The sequence below is a fragment of the Oncorhynchus kisutch genome, linkage group LG8 (assembly GCF_002021735.2).
Source record: "Oncorhynchus kisutch isolate 150728-3 linkage group LG8, Okis_V2, whole genome shotgun sequence".
NCBI classification, from domain to species: domain Eukaryota; kingdom Metazoa; phylum Chordata; class Actinopteri; order Salmoniformes; family Salmonidae; genus Oncorhynchus; species Oncorhynchus kisutch.
Window position 1 is genome coordinate 12635245 of NC_034181.2, and position 16586 is coordinate 12651830.

General features: G+C 41.4%; 1 protein-coding gene across 3 annotated transcripts in view; it reads left to right on the forward strand.

Moving 5' to 3' along the window:
- The window catches only part of LOC109895169 (calcium-binding protein 7), a 54310-nt gene extending 38068 nt beyond the window's left edge, over positions 1 to 16242 (forward strand). The window contains exons 1-5 of one of the 3 annotated variants that reach the window (XM_031829684.1): positions 1076 to 1232; positions 8157 to 8300; positions 8502 to 8614; positions 11112 to 11262; positions 12719 to 16242. In XM_031829684.1, coding sequence (XP_031685544.1) covers positions 1172 to 1232; positions 8157 to 8300; positions 8502 to 8614; positions 11112 to 11262; positions 12719 to 12849 — 600 coding nt within the window. In that variant the 5' untranslated portion in view covers positions 1076 to 1171 and the 3' untranslated portion in view covers positions 12850 to 16242. Of the gene's footprint in view, positions 1 to 1075; positions 1233 to 8156; positions 8301 to 8501; positions 8615 to 11111; positions 11263 to 12718 lie in introns of those variants that run through there. The other 2 variants (XM_020488829.2, XM_031829683.1) reach the window with 2 other exon arrangements.
- Positions 16243 to 16586: the final 344 nt, after the last annotated feature.

Here is a 16586-nt window from a genome sequence, read left to right on the forward strand (position 1 = left end):
TTCTACTCTGCAAGTGGAGTGATCGAGATGAGGATCAAAAGTGCAATTAAAATCCCCTGCCATTAGGACTTTACCAGAAAGGGAGGCTATACTACGAATAGAAAGAAATTCTCAGATAATTTGAGATTATCATCAGTTGGACCATATACATTAACCAGATTAATACGCTCATTCAAAAGAGTTTCCTGTGTCAAAATGTATCTACCCAGCTGTATCAGTTATACTATTTTCCATTTTAATTAAAACCATAATACCATGAGAATGAGAGGAGAAACAGGATGCCATCACTTTGTGCTTGCCATCTCCTGCATATTTTAATTAGCTCATCCTTCAGCAAGTGAGTTTCTTGTAGGAACACAATAGATTAGTAATAACCTGTTTAAGCTTGGATAGTTTATCAACTCCACGGACATTCGACAAAGTACATTTCAGTTTTGCATTTGAAGTCATATAACTAAAGATATGGACATGGAATAAGCTAGAGTATAAACGCATATCTAAAATATGTTTAGTAACCACTAGCACTGCATGAGTATTTTGTAGTGAGGAAAATATGTAAAGATCTGTTGAAACAAAAAAACTAAATCTTTCCTAACAGTAAAACACTGAACCCCATTCCCCTGTCTCCCTAACCGAGACACTCAAAGCTTCCCCTCCCACATCCTCCTAATCGTAAAGTGTAGCCTGGTTGACAACTGATCCAGTAAAGGGAGCAGTCTAATCTAAGTGATGCTAAACAAAACAAAGTGTCTCCTGCCTTCTCTCTATTATTCCTCACAAACCAAACAATAGGCATACCTAGCAAAATGCTATGCGACATGCTTAATTAAGTGCTAATATTTGAGAAGCCGGTGTTTGGAAGATATATTGGCACGTGTGTTGTTAGGCCCAAACACTGGCTTTGAAGGCATTATCACTTTTATACAACGGGTTACCAACATGTGCAAGTAATGATTGACATATTTTAATAAAAACTTGAAAAACTTGATTTTGATACATTTATTCATGCTATTTCATCCTTCCACAATATATAGTCCCGACACAAATGTAGGGTTGCTACCCAAGCCTTCTGGTCTATCGGTTCAGTTGTGAGACGTGAGCCAATCGTTCAGTATTTTTGTTCTTTATCTATGGACGCGAACCCGTCGTTCGTTCTAAATGTTCCATTGCCATGTTGGCTGGCAACGTTCTTATCTGTTGGTTGCTATCTAGCCAACTACGGGTAACTTACAGTTACGTCAAAAAGTGCAGCCAGATAAGTAGCTGTATTTGCATTTGTTTAAGCTGTATTCTAATGACATTTATTTCGAAACATTCATAACAATGAGCTAATGAGGTACGGTTTTACCTGGCATAGAAAATGTGCTCACTTGTCAAGACACTGTTATTCAGAGGAGTTATTATTCGCTTAAATGTCATGCTAGCTAGCTGCCAACAAATTGACTAACGTTAGTTTGCTAGCTTGTAACCAGTCACAAAATCCATGGTGGTTTAATTCTCCGTAGTCCAGGGTGGTGATAAACTTCACAGCGGCAACACGGCTAGAAAGAAGAATCACGTTATACATCACAGATGAATGCCTAGGCTTGAGAGGGAGATTCAAACTTTTGTGACCGTCCATTGTACGTCACACATAGTTTAGCTGGGAAAGCTATTCCACAGGCAATGTTGAGGGATGGACCTGAGCTGGCGTTTAACCCATGTCGTAGCCTTTTATTTTTTGGTGCTGGTCCGCTGATATGTCAGAGAAGAACATGATTTCTTGGTCCCCGTACATCACTTTGCCCTTGACTCTGGCTTTCCACAACAGTCAGACTTTGTCTTGAAAGTTATGAAACTTCATGATAAGGACTTGGGCCTTTAGGAGCTGAAAGTCAATCGGCTCTTTCAACGGGCAGGGCGTCCGAAAAGGTGTCCGGCCCAAATGCCGGGGTAGCCATTTCTCAAGCGATGCAACTGCATCACCATTTTTTCACTTTTTCGGGTAGATGAACCAGTTTCAAATTTGACCTCCTGTGGTAGTTCTTGAGCGAGCTTAGTTTCGAAGTAATGTCAGCCACCTGTTTTTAAACGTTTCTGTCGTTGTTTTGACAGTGACTAGAGTATCTTCCACCATGCTAATGCGTTCCTCTGCTTTGTCAAGACGCGTGGAGTTAAGGTAAAGTTTAACCTCACTAATCCCTGTTACAACACTTTCGAGTTTGTGGGAAATGTCCGTCTTCATGGAAGAGATTGCTTCCAAGACCCCTTTGCTCTGATTCTGGTTTAGGTCGTCGACATTGTTGGTTGCCATGTTGGACTCATGGTGTGAGGGGCTAGCTGTGCTTCTAGGGCTAAATGGGTTAGTAGAGCTAGCTGAATTCACAGGGCTAACTAGCCTAGCCTGGATTACATTGGAGATGCAAGTTGTTCTTCTTGTTTTAGGAGGACTATGGTTGAGTTGATTCATAATGATTATAGACATGTCTATAATTTTTGCCGAAATTGGCCGGAGAGCTAGGAGTTAGAAGTTTGTTTTGATTTATTTGATTAATGTTAACAGATATCTTATTGTATTGGCAATGGTGGCAAATACACACTCAATATCCAGATTTGTCACGTTCTGACCATAGTTCTGTTATTTTATTCTTTGTTTTAGTATGGTCAGGGCGTGAGTTGGGTGGGCAGTCTATGTTTGTTTTTCTATGTTGGGTTTTGAGTTCGGCCTAGTATGGTTCTCAATCAGAGGCAGCTGTCAATCGTTGTCCCTGATTGAGAATCATACTTAGGTAGCCTGTGGGTGTTTGTTTCCATGTGAGTGTTTGTTGCCACACGGTACTGTTTCGGTTTCGTTCATTTCACGTTTATTGTTTTGTAGTGTTCAGTTTATGCCTGTAAATAAACGTTATGGACACTTACCACGCTGCGCATTGGTCCTCCGATCCTTCTCGCTTCTCATCCTCAGAAGAGGAGGAAGAATGCCGTTACAAGATTATTGGGTACATCACCCACTTTATGAAAATGGTTTGCTCCTACAGACAGAGAGTCACGTAGCAGTGGCTTGCTATATAAAGCAGGCAGACAGGCATCAAGGCATTCAGTTACTGTTTGATTGAACGTTGGAATGGACAAAATGAGTGACCTAAGCGATTTTGAGGGTGGTATGTTCGTCAATGCCAGGTGCACTGGTTTCAGCATTACAGAAACAGTTGGCCCCCAGGGCTTTTCACACACGACAGTGTCTAGAGTTTACTGAGAAGGAAAGGGGGTATACCTAGTCATTTGTACAACTGAATGCCTTCAACTGAAATGTGTCTTCTACATTTAACCCCACCCTCTGAATGAGAGAGGTGTGGGGAGGTTGCCTTAATCGACATCCACGGCACAGTAGGTTTACTGCCTCTGGGGAAGAATGAAACATTATTAACTTGTCAGTTTGGGGATTCCATCCAGCAAACTTTCAATAACTGGCCCAATGCTCTAACCGCTAGGCTACCCTCCGCCCGAATGGTGCAACAAACATAAAACATCCAGTAAGGGGGATCCCTGTGGGAGAGAACAGTTAGTTGATGACATGTTGAAGGAGAATGAATCGTTCAAGCTAACAGGCAGTCCACAAACAGGCACAACCTGTCGGTCCTTGTCACGTATTGGCTATTGCAGCAGACAACCACACCGGGTTCCACTCCTATCAGCTAAAAACAAGAAGAAACAGCTCCAGTGGGCACGCGATCACCAACACTGGGAAATTACAGAGAGGAAAAACATTTCCTGGTCTGGTGAATCCTAGTTCCTGTTGTGTCATGCTGATGGCAGAGTCAGGATTTGGCGTTAGCAGGATGATTCCATGGCCCCATCCTGCCTGGTGTCAATGGTACAGTCTTGTGGCAGTGGTGTAATAATGTGGAGAACACGTTAGGTCTCTTGATTACAAAGGGAAGCACAGCCGAGAGCTGCCCAGTGACACAAGCCTACCAGTTGAGCTAAACCACTTCTATGCTCACTTCGAGGCAAGCAACGCTGAGGTATGCATGAGAGCATCAGTCGTTCCAGATGACTGTGTTATCACTCTCTCCATAGCCGACGTGAGAAAGACCTTTAAATAGGTCAACATTCACAAGGCTGCTGGGTCAGATGGATTACCAGGACGTGTGCTCCGGGCATGTGCTGACCAACTAGCAGGTGTCTTCACTGACATTTTCAACATGTCCCTGATTGAGTCTGTAATATCAACATGTTTCAAGCAGACCGCCATTGTCCCTGTGCCCAAGAACACTAAGGCAATCTGTCTAAATGTCAACAGATCTGTAACCCTCACGTCCGTAACCACAAAGTGCTTTGAAAGGCTGGTAATGGCTCACATCAACACCATTATCCCAGAAACCCTAGACCCACTCCAATTTGCATACCGCCCAATCAGATCCACAGGTGATGCAATCTCTATTGCAATCCACACCACCCTTTCCCACCTGGACAAAAGGAACACCTATGTGAGAATGCTATTCATTGACTATAGCTCAGCGTTCAACACCAGAGTACTCTCAAAGCTCATCACTAAGCTAAGGATTCTCGGAATAAACAATCCTGGACTTCCTGACGGGCCGCCCTCAGGTGGTGAGGGTAGGAAACAACACATCCGCCACGCTGATCCTCAAAACTGGAGCCCCTCAGTGGTGCCTGCTCAGTCCCCTCCTGTACTCCCTGTTCACCCACGACTGCATGGCCAGGCATGACTCCAACACCATCATTAAGTTTGCAGACGACTCTACAGTGGTAAGCCTGATCACCGACAACGACGAGACAGCCTATCGGGAGGAGGTTAGAGACCTGGTCGGGTGGTGCCAGAATTACAACCTATCCCTCAAAGGAACCAAGACAAAGGAGATGATTGGGGACTACAGGAAAAGGTGGACCAAGCACACCCCCATTCTCATTGACAGGGCTGCAGTGGAGCAGGTTGAGAGCTTCCAGTTCCTTGATGTCCACATCAACAACAAACTAGAATGGTCCAAGCACATCAAGACAGTTGTGAAGAGGGCACAACAAAGCCTATTCCCCCTCAGGAAACTAAAAAGATTTGTCATGGGTCCTGAGATCCTCAAAAGGTTCTACAGCTGCAACATCAAGAGCATCCTCACCGGTTGCATCACTGCCTGGCACGGCAACTGCTCGGCTTTCGACCGCAAGGCACTATAGAGGGTAGTGTGTATGGCCCAGCACATCACTGGGGCTAAGCTGCCTGCCAGCCAGGACCTCTACACCAGTCGGTGTCAGAGGAAGGCCCTAAAATTGTCAAAGACCACAGTCACCCGAGTCATAGACTGTTCTCTCTACTACCGCATGGCAAGCGGTACTGGAGTGCCAAGTCTAGGACCAAATGGCCTCTCAACAGTTTTTACCCCCAAGCCATAAGACTCCTGAACAGGTAATCAAATGGCTACCCGGACTATTTGCATTGTGTGCCCCCCCCCCCCCGACCCCTCTTTTACGCTGCTGCTACTCTCTGTTTATCATATATGCATAGTCACTTTAACTATACATTCATGCACATACTACCTCAATTGGCCCAACCAACCGGTGTCCCCGCACATTGGCTACCCGGACTATCTGCATTGTGTCCCGCCACCCAACCCCCGCCAACCCCTCTTTTACGCTGCTGCTACTCTCTGTTTATCATATATGCATAGTCACTTTAACTATACATTCATGCACATACTACCTCAATTGGCCCAACCAACCGGTGTCCCCGCACATTGGCTACCCGGACTATCTGCATTGTGTCCCGCCACCCAACCCCCGCCAACCCCTCTTTTACGCTGCTGCTACTCTCTGTTTATCATATATGCATAGTCACTTTAACTATACATTCATGCACATACTACCTCAATTGGCCCAACCAACCGGTGTCCCCGCACATTGGCTACCCGGACTATCTGCATTGTGTCCCACCACCCACCACCCGCCAACCCCTCTTTTACGCTACTGCTACTCTCTGTTTATCATATATGCGTTGTTACTTTAACCACGTCTACATGTGCATACTACCTCAATCAGCCTGACTAACCGGTGCCTGTATATAGCCTCTCTACTGGATGTAGCCTCTCTACTGTATATCGCCTCGCTACGGTTATTTTCCAGTCTTTTTTACTGTTGTTTTTATTTCTTTACTTATCTATTGTTCACCTAATGCTTTTTTTTTTACTTAGAAATTGCACTGTTGGTTAGAGGCTGTAAGTAAGCATTTCACTGTAAGTTCTACACCTGTTGTATTCGGCACGTGACAAATAAACTTCGATTTCATACCAATTGATCAACTTTTCCATGTTCCAAAGAGTTCAGGCTGTTCTGGGGACAAAGGTGGGTGTACCCAATAAACTGGCCACTGAGTGTATATTGTAATTAATTGTTATGATGTAACTCTCTTATAGTTCATAGCCAATTGTAAGAGATATAGACCTTCTAAAACGGTGCTGGCACCTTCTCTAAGAGTCTCGCCCCTCCTGAGAGGCAGCGTTTGGTCTTTTCAATGGAATAGGGCTCTGCTCAGCTGAAGAGCTGTTTATACAGCAAACACCAGAAAAAGATGGAGTGAAGGACCTCAGGTGGATTTGGAGGTGTTGTTAATAGGATCGGAAGCAGCTGGGGTGGCCATGAGGTGGGGAAATGTCATTCTACTCCACCTTATAAATTGTGTGTCACATTGTAATCCATGATAGCCAAGTGCCCCTGTCCCTGTAGCAGATGGGTATCCATTCCGTTCTGCGCCTTGAAAATAATACAAAACTATTTCCTAAAGCATTGGCATCACCTCATGTATACACAACACATTCTGTCTTCATTCATCCGTCTCACATTTTCTTTCTTGCCCAAAATATTTGTCAAAATGAGTCAGGTGTTTATTTTGGCCAAGGACATGCCCACATATCCCTATTCTGACACCCCACTACATCAATGCAACAGCAAATGTTATTTACTACACCGCACGTCACCAACAATAAGCTACAGAGTGAATGAAGTACATTTTATTATGATAATTCTTACTTAGTGATAGGTACATCTACTCATTCCTGCTTTCTCTAATCACTTTAATGAATATATAAAATTGTCCCTTATATATTAAATTATAGACTTATTCAATGTCATTCAAATTCAAATGGGGGTTCATATCTTTTGTATTTACATAAGCATGTTTGCAGTCACCTATTTTCCACCTGCAAATGGTATCTAGAATGTCCTCTCACAGAGCTACATTTCATTTCCATAAGACTTACACTGACTTAACACATCTGATATCGTACATGATTTTTTAACAATGTGTTTTGTGATTCTTGGCTACTGCAAAAACAGTCAGAGTAGATACCGGAGCAGATTCATCCCAGATCTACCCATCGTCAAGTGTATACAGGGAAGATTGTTCATCATCACCTGAACCAGTTTCCTGTATGCTAGATCTTTTACAATCAGTAATTTGACTGGCCGATGGTCTACAACACATATGAGTGATGGGTTTCGGTCACACATAGGAAAGGGGCTTTTGAGCTATGGGAGAAGTATTTTAAGGACAGACCTGGTCAGTATGCTCAGATAGGAAGAGGCAAAATGAGAGGGCTCACTCTCGCCAAAATCTGTCCAGAATAAGCCCAATCCGTTTCTATGGGCTTAGTATGCAGACTAAGCTTTTCGCCTACCTTCCTGCCTTTGGGACGACTCCCATTGTTAGGGCGGAGACATGAATATCTCTTCATTATACAGATCTCTGGTATGCTTTAGATTAGTTTAAATTAAAATAACTATTGGAAAAGACAACATGACCTTTTACATACAGTAACCTAGTTCATTTTTTAACGGATGCATTTTGGTCTGTCAAAATGGCCACAGTGGCTCTCTTAAGATCCAATCTATACACTGTGAAAGTGAATGCGCCATTTGTTCACCTCACATCATTTTATCCCTTGGAGATCTATGATCGCTATTGGAGAAAAAAACTGTAATTAATTTAAATGTTCTGTTTTTTAAATCGTCTTCAGTGCATCCGCTACATTCGTTGGTAGAGATTGACCATTCATTTGTGTAGCATATTTAAAACCTTATTTTCGAAATGGAAGTTATTTAGTGCTTAGGCACATGACACAGGTAGGCTGATACTATAACACTTCTCTGTGTTGTCTTCCTCACAGAGATTCGCGAGGCGTTCAAGGTATTTGACCGTGATGGGAATGGCTTCATCTCGAAGCAAGAGCTGGGCATGGCCATGAGGTCTCTGGGGTACATGCCCAATGAGGTGGAGCTGGAGGTCATCATACAGAGACTGGACATGGACGGTGAGATAGACACACGCACACAGACACGGACACATGCAGGCATGCACACAGGCATGCACACAGGCACGCATTCACGACACATACGGGCGCTCACACCCACCAACCCAAACACAGACACACACACACACACACACAGACACACAGACACACACACACACACACTAGCATACCAGGTGTCATCAAGATTCCTGTCATCAACAGGTGATGGTCAGGTGGATTTCGAAGAATTTGTCACTCTCCTCGGACCCAAGCTGACAGCAGCCGGAATGCCAGACAAGTTCCACGGAACCGACTTTGACTCTGTGTTCTGGAAGGTAAGTAATCATAAACCGCTTCCTTCCAGCTTATTACCACTGACAAGCTACAAATGCTTCTGGGTGATTAGGATGTAATGCTATACTGTAACTGTCATCTATCGCACCATTTATCCATCGTATGGAGACTTTGTGACTTGAAAGGAAAACAAATGTAATTCCCAGATTCAGTGGAGGGTTGATAAGGCAGTGACCCCTCGTGAGTAATGAGGCTTTTATTTGATTAGCTTTTGGAAACGTTAGCTTGCGCATACAACTTTCCCCGACAGCACACTTATACATTGTAATTTTCGATTTACCTGATATAGTCGGCTGGCTAGCATTCGATGTCTGCGGAGGTGTTGTCTTCTAGCCAATCATAATGGACTGTATCGCACGATAACTGAAAACACAACTGTGGGACGAACGAGAGCGGTCCATTTAAAATCCATTCATTCTTCCCTCACCCCTTGCCCTGCAGGTGTCAACTCGTCAGACATCATGATACATCATCAGAAGTGTCCACTTAATTTGAGGGCTGAGGGGATAGAGTGTGACTTTTATGTGTTTGGAATGCAACCTTAGTATTTACTTAGTACTTAGTATTCTTAGTAATGTTCTTCTGCCAGAACTGTGTCCTTCCTTCCTGACTTTCAACAACCATCCCCACCCATTTTATACACTAGTCTGACGATCGAAAGAAGAAAAATCCATTTAGATTAAATCAGGTTTTTACTGTGTGACAGTTTTTCAGATAATTACCCTCACATATTGACAGTAATAGTAAAAAGTATTTAGAGACTGATTCAGAGTCAGGCTTGTGTTAGCAATATCTATGCAGTGTCTTTGGATACAATCTAGATTCTAGAACAAACTCATATCTTATTGTGTGTGCCCCTCCCGGCCTAAAACAAAAATACATATCAAATTTGCATTTTCACATGTGAAATAGCTGTTTTCACATGCTGAGCTAAAATTTCACTTGACACCATATTTTCATGTGTCTTACATTTTTAATTCACATGTTAAAACCAACTTTTCACATGTGATAACATAAACATCTTTTCACCTAACATGTGAATTGCAGTTGCACATGTGAAATTTGTGCTTGGCCGTATTAAAATCGGTTATGCAGTTTCACATGTTCAAAAACTCCACGTGAAAAACAATAACGTGTAAATCAAACTTCAGTTTCTCATGCTAGAAAACTGGGTGCCCTTATTTATCTCGTTTAAGATGTTAAAATTAACTGATTTAGTCTGAACTGAATCTTTTTTTATTTAAACAAATAATTTTAACCCTTTTCATGGTATCCAATTGTTTTAGTAGCTACTATCTTGTCTCATCACTACAACTCCCATACGGGCTCGGGAGAGACGAAGGTTGAAAGTCATGCGTCCTCCGATACACAACCCAACCAAGCCGCACTGCTTCTTAACAGCGCATCCAAGCCCCCCGGACCTCCTGGTCACGACAGAGTCTGGGCGCGAACCCAGAGTCTCTGATGGCACAGCTGGCGCTGCAGTACTGCGCCCTTAACCACTGCGCCACCCGGGAGGCCTGAACTGAATATTTTGTCATTTTTGTGCACACATTTTTTATTGCTTTGAAAAAACACTGAAGACATCCAACATACATAATATATACAGCGAAAAACAACTATGCCACGTCAAAACAAGTTGACATTGAGGTTAAAGAATGTTTTGCTAACCATTACTTTGAACAAAATCAAGATGTAAATATTTTTGTAATGCTTTTTGCATAAATAATCTTAAATTACAGCTCAATTTGAGCAAATTCCAAATTTGGGATTAATAATAATTAATCACAGAAAAGCCTGCAGTAAATTCAAGTACATTTGATACCCATAGTTAAAATGTACATTAAAATATGAAGATACACATGTGAAAATGTAGAGGGCATGCGGCGGACATGGTTGCTCATGGTGACGTGATGAAGTAGTCTCGCCTGCGACTTCTAAATTAGTTTTGGCCCTCTTGGTCTAATGGTCAAGACATTGGCTTCTCCCATGGCCTCTAATCCCGCCTGCTACAAAAGCAAACATATGAAACTCATGATGCGAAATGTTGGGAGACCACACATGTCTGAGTAATATGAACAATCCATGTGAATCTTCACACGTGTCCCAAAAAAAAGTATGTTTTTCCCCACGTGACATTTGTCATGTGATTTGTTGACATGTGAAAGATTAATGTGAAACATCACAGGTGCCTGAAAACCACATCTGACTCTTGAAAATATCACTGTTTTTTTTGAAGGGGAGGTCTATGGCAGTGTACTGTATGCTCAAAATAATTGAATCCCTAAGTCCAGACAGTCATACAGTATGCCACATGTATCAATGGGCAGTGTTGTGTTGTATTCTCTGGCTAAAATCTCCAGGATCACTTAGCTTACCATCCCCAAATACAAAACATTGTATAAACTAAAATCGACCATAGAACAGTATCTCATTTTAGTGACATCAGTTCCTCTGTGTGTGTGTGTGTGTGTCCAGACTGACATGCAGAAGCTGACGGTAGAGGAGCTGAAGAGGCTGCTGTATGATACATTCTCCGACCACCTCACCATGAAGGATATCGAGAACATCATCATGACCGAGGAGAGTCACATAGCGAACCCAGGGGCCTGCCAGGTGGATATAGACAGTAAGGAACCTTATAGTACACGCTTTATAGTATACATGTTATAGTACACACTTTGTAGTACACACTGTATAGTACACACTGTATAGTACACACTTTGTGGTTAATATGGACAGTAGGAGACCTATTGTACACTTTGATATACTTCCAGTATAATAGTTTAATTGAGAAAGACATCTGTGCTGAACAAAAACATAAACACGACATGTAAAGCGTTGGTTCCATGATAAAATATCCCAGAAATGTTCCATACATACAAAAAACTTATTTCTCTAAAATGTTGTGCACAAATGTGTTTATATCCCTGGTAGTGAACATTTCTCCTTTGCCAAGATAAGCCATCCACCTGACAAGTGTGCCATACCAAGAAGCTGAATAAACAAATGACATACTGTAGATGGCTTTTTTTTCCCATAAAGCCCAGTTCTGTGGAGTGTACGGCTTAAAGTGGTCCTATGGACAGATACTCCAATCTCCCCTTTGGTGCTTTGCAGATTTGCAGCTCCTTCAGGTTTATCTTTGGTCTCTTTGTTTGCCTCTCTGATTAATGCCCTCCTTGCCTGGTCTGTGAGTTTTGGTGTTGGGGTGCCATATTCTTTCAATTTTTTGATAATGGATTTAATGGTGCTCTGCGGGATGTTCAAAGTTTCTGATATTGTTTTATAACCCAACCCTGATCTGTACTTCTCCACAACTTTGTCCCTGACCTGTTTGGAGAGCTCCTTGGTCTTCATGGTGCCACTTGCTTGGTGGTGCTCCTTGCTTGGTGGTGTTGCAGACTCTGGGGACTTTCAGAACAGGTGTATATATGCGTAGATCATGTGACAGATCATGTGAGACTTAGATGGCACACAGGTGGACTTTATTTAACTAATTATGTGACGAATAAGGTAATTGGTTGCACCAGATCGTATTTAGGGGCTTCATAGCGAAGGGTTGAATACATATGTACGCACCACTTTTTCATATTTTTTTACTTTTATGTATTTTTTTTTTCACCAATTTGTACTATTTAGTGGATGTCCATTACATAAAATACAAATACAAATAATTTGAAATTACAGGTTGTAATGCAACAAAATAGGATCAACGCCAAGGTTGATGAAAACTTTTGCAAGGCACTGTACACCAAACTCCTTCATATATTCTATTTTATCATGCTTCTCAGGTGCTAATGCATTTGTTCTCTTGTTTGGAGCTAACTGAAATCAGAGCTGTAATCTAGGTAATTATGTATCGTACACACTGGTGTAAAAACACATCTCCAAGCAGTTTTCATCCGTAATAATTGTGTTCATATACTTGTACATTTGGAGATGAGATTACAATGTAACTTGCCTCCGGTATCAGATATGTGCAGAGCATCAAAAGAGATTTCATTCAAAAGACTCACAGGTGCATGTCTTCTTGATAATCTCTCACTTTCCTCCTTCTCCTCTTGTCTCCTTTCCCTGTCAAGCAGCTAGTCCAACGCAGCAAGTCAAGCAGACGTGTGTACGCAAGAGCCTGATATGTGCTTTTGCCATTGCTTTCATCATCAGCGTCATGCTTATCGCAGCCAATCAGGTGCTTCGGAGTGGCATGAAGTAGGCGGGGACGGCCACGGCCTCCTGACCCTCTGAAAGAGACTGCTGTAAGACACCTGGACAAATGACTGAGAAATAAACAGCTCAACAACAACAACAGACAATTAATCCACCATCTAAATAAACTGACAGAAAGGCATGGCTCTCATCCAAATGACTTCATGGGCATATTTCCCAACATGCTCCTTTATCTCCTTTCTGAATGGAACCCATTGAGACCCTTAACTACGGTGGCCTGGAGGTTGACCATCATCTGTGCATGAAGTGCATGGATTTAACCAGTCGTCTCTTGAAACATTTGTAGACCTTATTATCAGTGTATATCCATATGACTGTGTAACAAACAGAGGTGTGTCATTATTAACTTATTGTGAACCAACTGTGACCAACTTTGTTAATAGGGTCGCGGGTCAAGGGGTCAGTGGCGGGAATGAACAATGGGTTTTACATCTGTACTGTGTATCAAACAACAACAAACGAACAACAACAAACAAGTTAATATTTCATAATAAATGTATATTTCACAGTTCTGCATGATCAAAAGGGCTGTTTAGTGGACTACATGATCATATCGTAAAAGTAGTTTTTGGACAACTGTTCTTATTGACATACTGTGGACTATTAGCTTCACTGAGCACCCCATAACGACCACAACATATCTCACAGCCATAACGATCATAATGTATCTCACTGTCATAAGGATCATAAGATATCTCACTGCCATAACGATCACAACATATGTCACTGCCATAAGGATCCTAACATACCTTACTGCCATTGAAAAACCAATAACTCAGACGTGATGGGTGTTGTATTAGCATATCACTGGGAAACCATACAGTATTTGCTTGATATGTGACATATATGCATCATAACATTAGAACAGAGATGTCTGCTCTGTACACGAGGAATATGATGAATGTGATGGAATGTATACACTGCTATATTAGGCAATACATCACAAGTATACATTTCACATGTGATATCGCTGGCTAGACATGTTCAATATAGAACTGTAGGCTCATCCATGAGGAAGCTCTGCTCTGGAGAATTGAAGCAGGAGCAATTAACCTTCAATCCACTTCCATGCCTTGGTAGCTCCTTGTTGTCCTTGGAATGCAATACTTTTCCTATGGCGACTTTGAACATACCATAGTAATATATTCTATCTTGTTTTTTTAAAATTAAAAAGTAATGACATTCACACTAGATAAAAGAACCAGGAAGCACTTTCATCTTAAAGACACTTCTGAAACCAGGTTTCTATCCTATGTCTCATTCTGGGACACAGACTTTGCTATACTGATCATCAAATGGCCTGTGAAGCCCTGCAATAAAGCACTAATCCAACTCTGGGCAATATTTCCACCATTGCTGTTCCAGTGCTCTTTAGAGTGTTGTGCATGATTGCCAGTGACATCTTGGAATACTGATAATCTCTATACATCTGTATAATACACATTTTGACCAAAGCTATGAAAGTCAACCATTGTGTGGAGTAAATGGCTCTCAGAATGGAAGGAGAGAGAACAGTAAAAAAAAGTAAATGGAAGAGCAAACCATTTTTTAATGTAGTTGCCAAATAAAAGGGAAACTTGAATAGCTCATCAATATGTATTGTTGTTTGAATTCTAAAAATAGTCATGATGTCTTCTATTAGATTTGTTGTAAAGAAACTACTAGGACAAGTACAATACAATGCACTGGAGAGACGCAAAAACAAAGAACTAAAAGATAAATGCACTTCGCTAAAATACTTACATCTCTTTTGGAGGCTGAGGACATTTATTTTGTAATGTAATGGAAGGTAGCCTAGTGGTTAGAGCGTTGGGCCTGTAATCGAAAGGTTGGTAGATCGAACAAGGCAGTTAATCCACTGTTCCTAGGCCGTCATTGTAAATAAGAATGTGTTCTTATCTGACTTGCCCAGTTAAATAAAACCTACTGTATTGGACTATTTGGTTTCACATGATTGAGCACACCAATATTTTGGTGTTACAATTCAGCAACCGGGTGATGGGATTATGATTACTGTCCTGTCTAAAAACAGTCAAGACAGACAACAATTATCTCATTTCGCTGAGCGTTTTGTTAAAAGCATCAAGGTTGCAGTAAGGTTGCAGCAAGGTCACAGAGGACATAATACAATTGCACATTGTCAATTCACCGTACTGTAAACAAATAGCTTTGTTTTCATTTTGCACTTTATAATATGGCGTAGATGCACACAATGATAATACACCGCCATTATGATTGTGTACAATTTCAAAACATACTGTACATGCATCTTGAATGGTTACAGTATTGTATATACATGTTCCTTACATCTTCAGAAAAAATGGGAGTAGATGAGAGATAACTGATATATGAACCTACTTCATCTGTTGTTGGTACATATTGTATCAGCTTGGGTGACACTAAAATGTCAGATTGGGTGATACTAATATGTCAGCTTGGGTGACACTAATATGTCAACTTGGGTGACACTACAATGTCAGCTTGGGTGATACTAATATACCAGCTTGGGTAATACTAATATGTCAGCTTGGGTGACACGAATATGTCAGCTTGGGTGACACGAATATGTCAGTTTGGGTGATACTAATATGTCAGCTTGGGTGACACGAATATGTCAGTTTGGGTGATACTAATATGTCAGCTTGGGTGATTCTAGTATGCCAGCTTGGGTGACACTAATATGTCAGCTTGGGTGACACTAATATGTCAGTTTGGGTGACAATAATATGTCAGCTTGGGTGACCCTAATATGTCAGTTTGGGTGATACTAATATGTCAGCTTGGGTGACCCTAATATGTCAGCTTGGGTGATTCTAGTATGCCAGCTTGGGTGACACTAATATGTCAGCTTGGGTGACACTAATATGTCAGTTTGGGTGATAATAATATGTCAGCTTGGGTGACCCTAATATGTCAGCTTGGGTGATACTAATATGTCAGCTTCGGTGATACTAATATGTCAGCATGGCTGACATTTGGCTACAATGGTTAAATATCATTACTTTTGGCATATTCTAATGAGATCATTTTGCATTTTAAAACAGAGGGTGTTGAGAATGTTGTTCCATGACCTAATACTTTGCCTTATACTCTGAGACATGAAACACTCCGAGACATGTTTATTATCAAAGCAAAGCTATACAAAAATATAAAGACCAATCAAATATTTATTTTCTTTTTACAGATGAAACAAAACATATTGTATTGAAAATGTTGATAGTTTACTGAATGTTAAAGTTGTATTAATTGTACTTTGATACTTTATGTCTCCAAAACGATGTTGTATTATCCACCCGCTGTGACACATGTTCATTGATCACACCATATGTACCTGTCTGTCTGTGGAATGGTATTTCACAGAAATAAAAGTATATTGGCGCAATGCATCCATGTGTGAAATCCTTTCGATTCATCAATTCTACAATCCCAGTTGACAACTTTGTGGACTGTCTCTATGCACTGTGTCACAATACTGTTTGATATGATTTCAGATTGTAACTCAATATAAACGGATGGGCTTTCTTGGGTTCAGTGGATTTATAGATTGCTATTCCATCTGAAGTAACATCTTGGTTTCTCAGAGTCTCTGAGTCCAAGCTGTGCAATCTGTCACATGGTTTAAACCCGTAGGTAGCATCCCACTTTGAAGATGCTTACATTGCAGTTTAACTAGCGGGCACATTAACACAGATGATATGATAGTCAGTCCATGCTATCCTATGA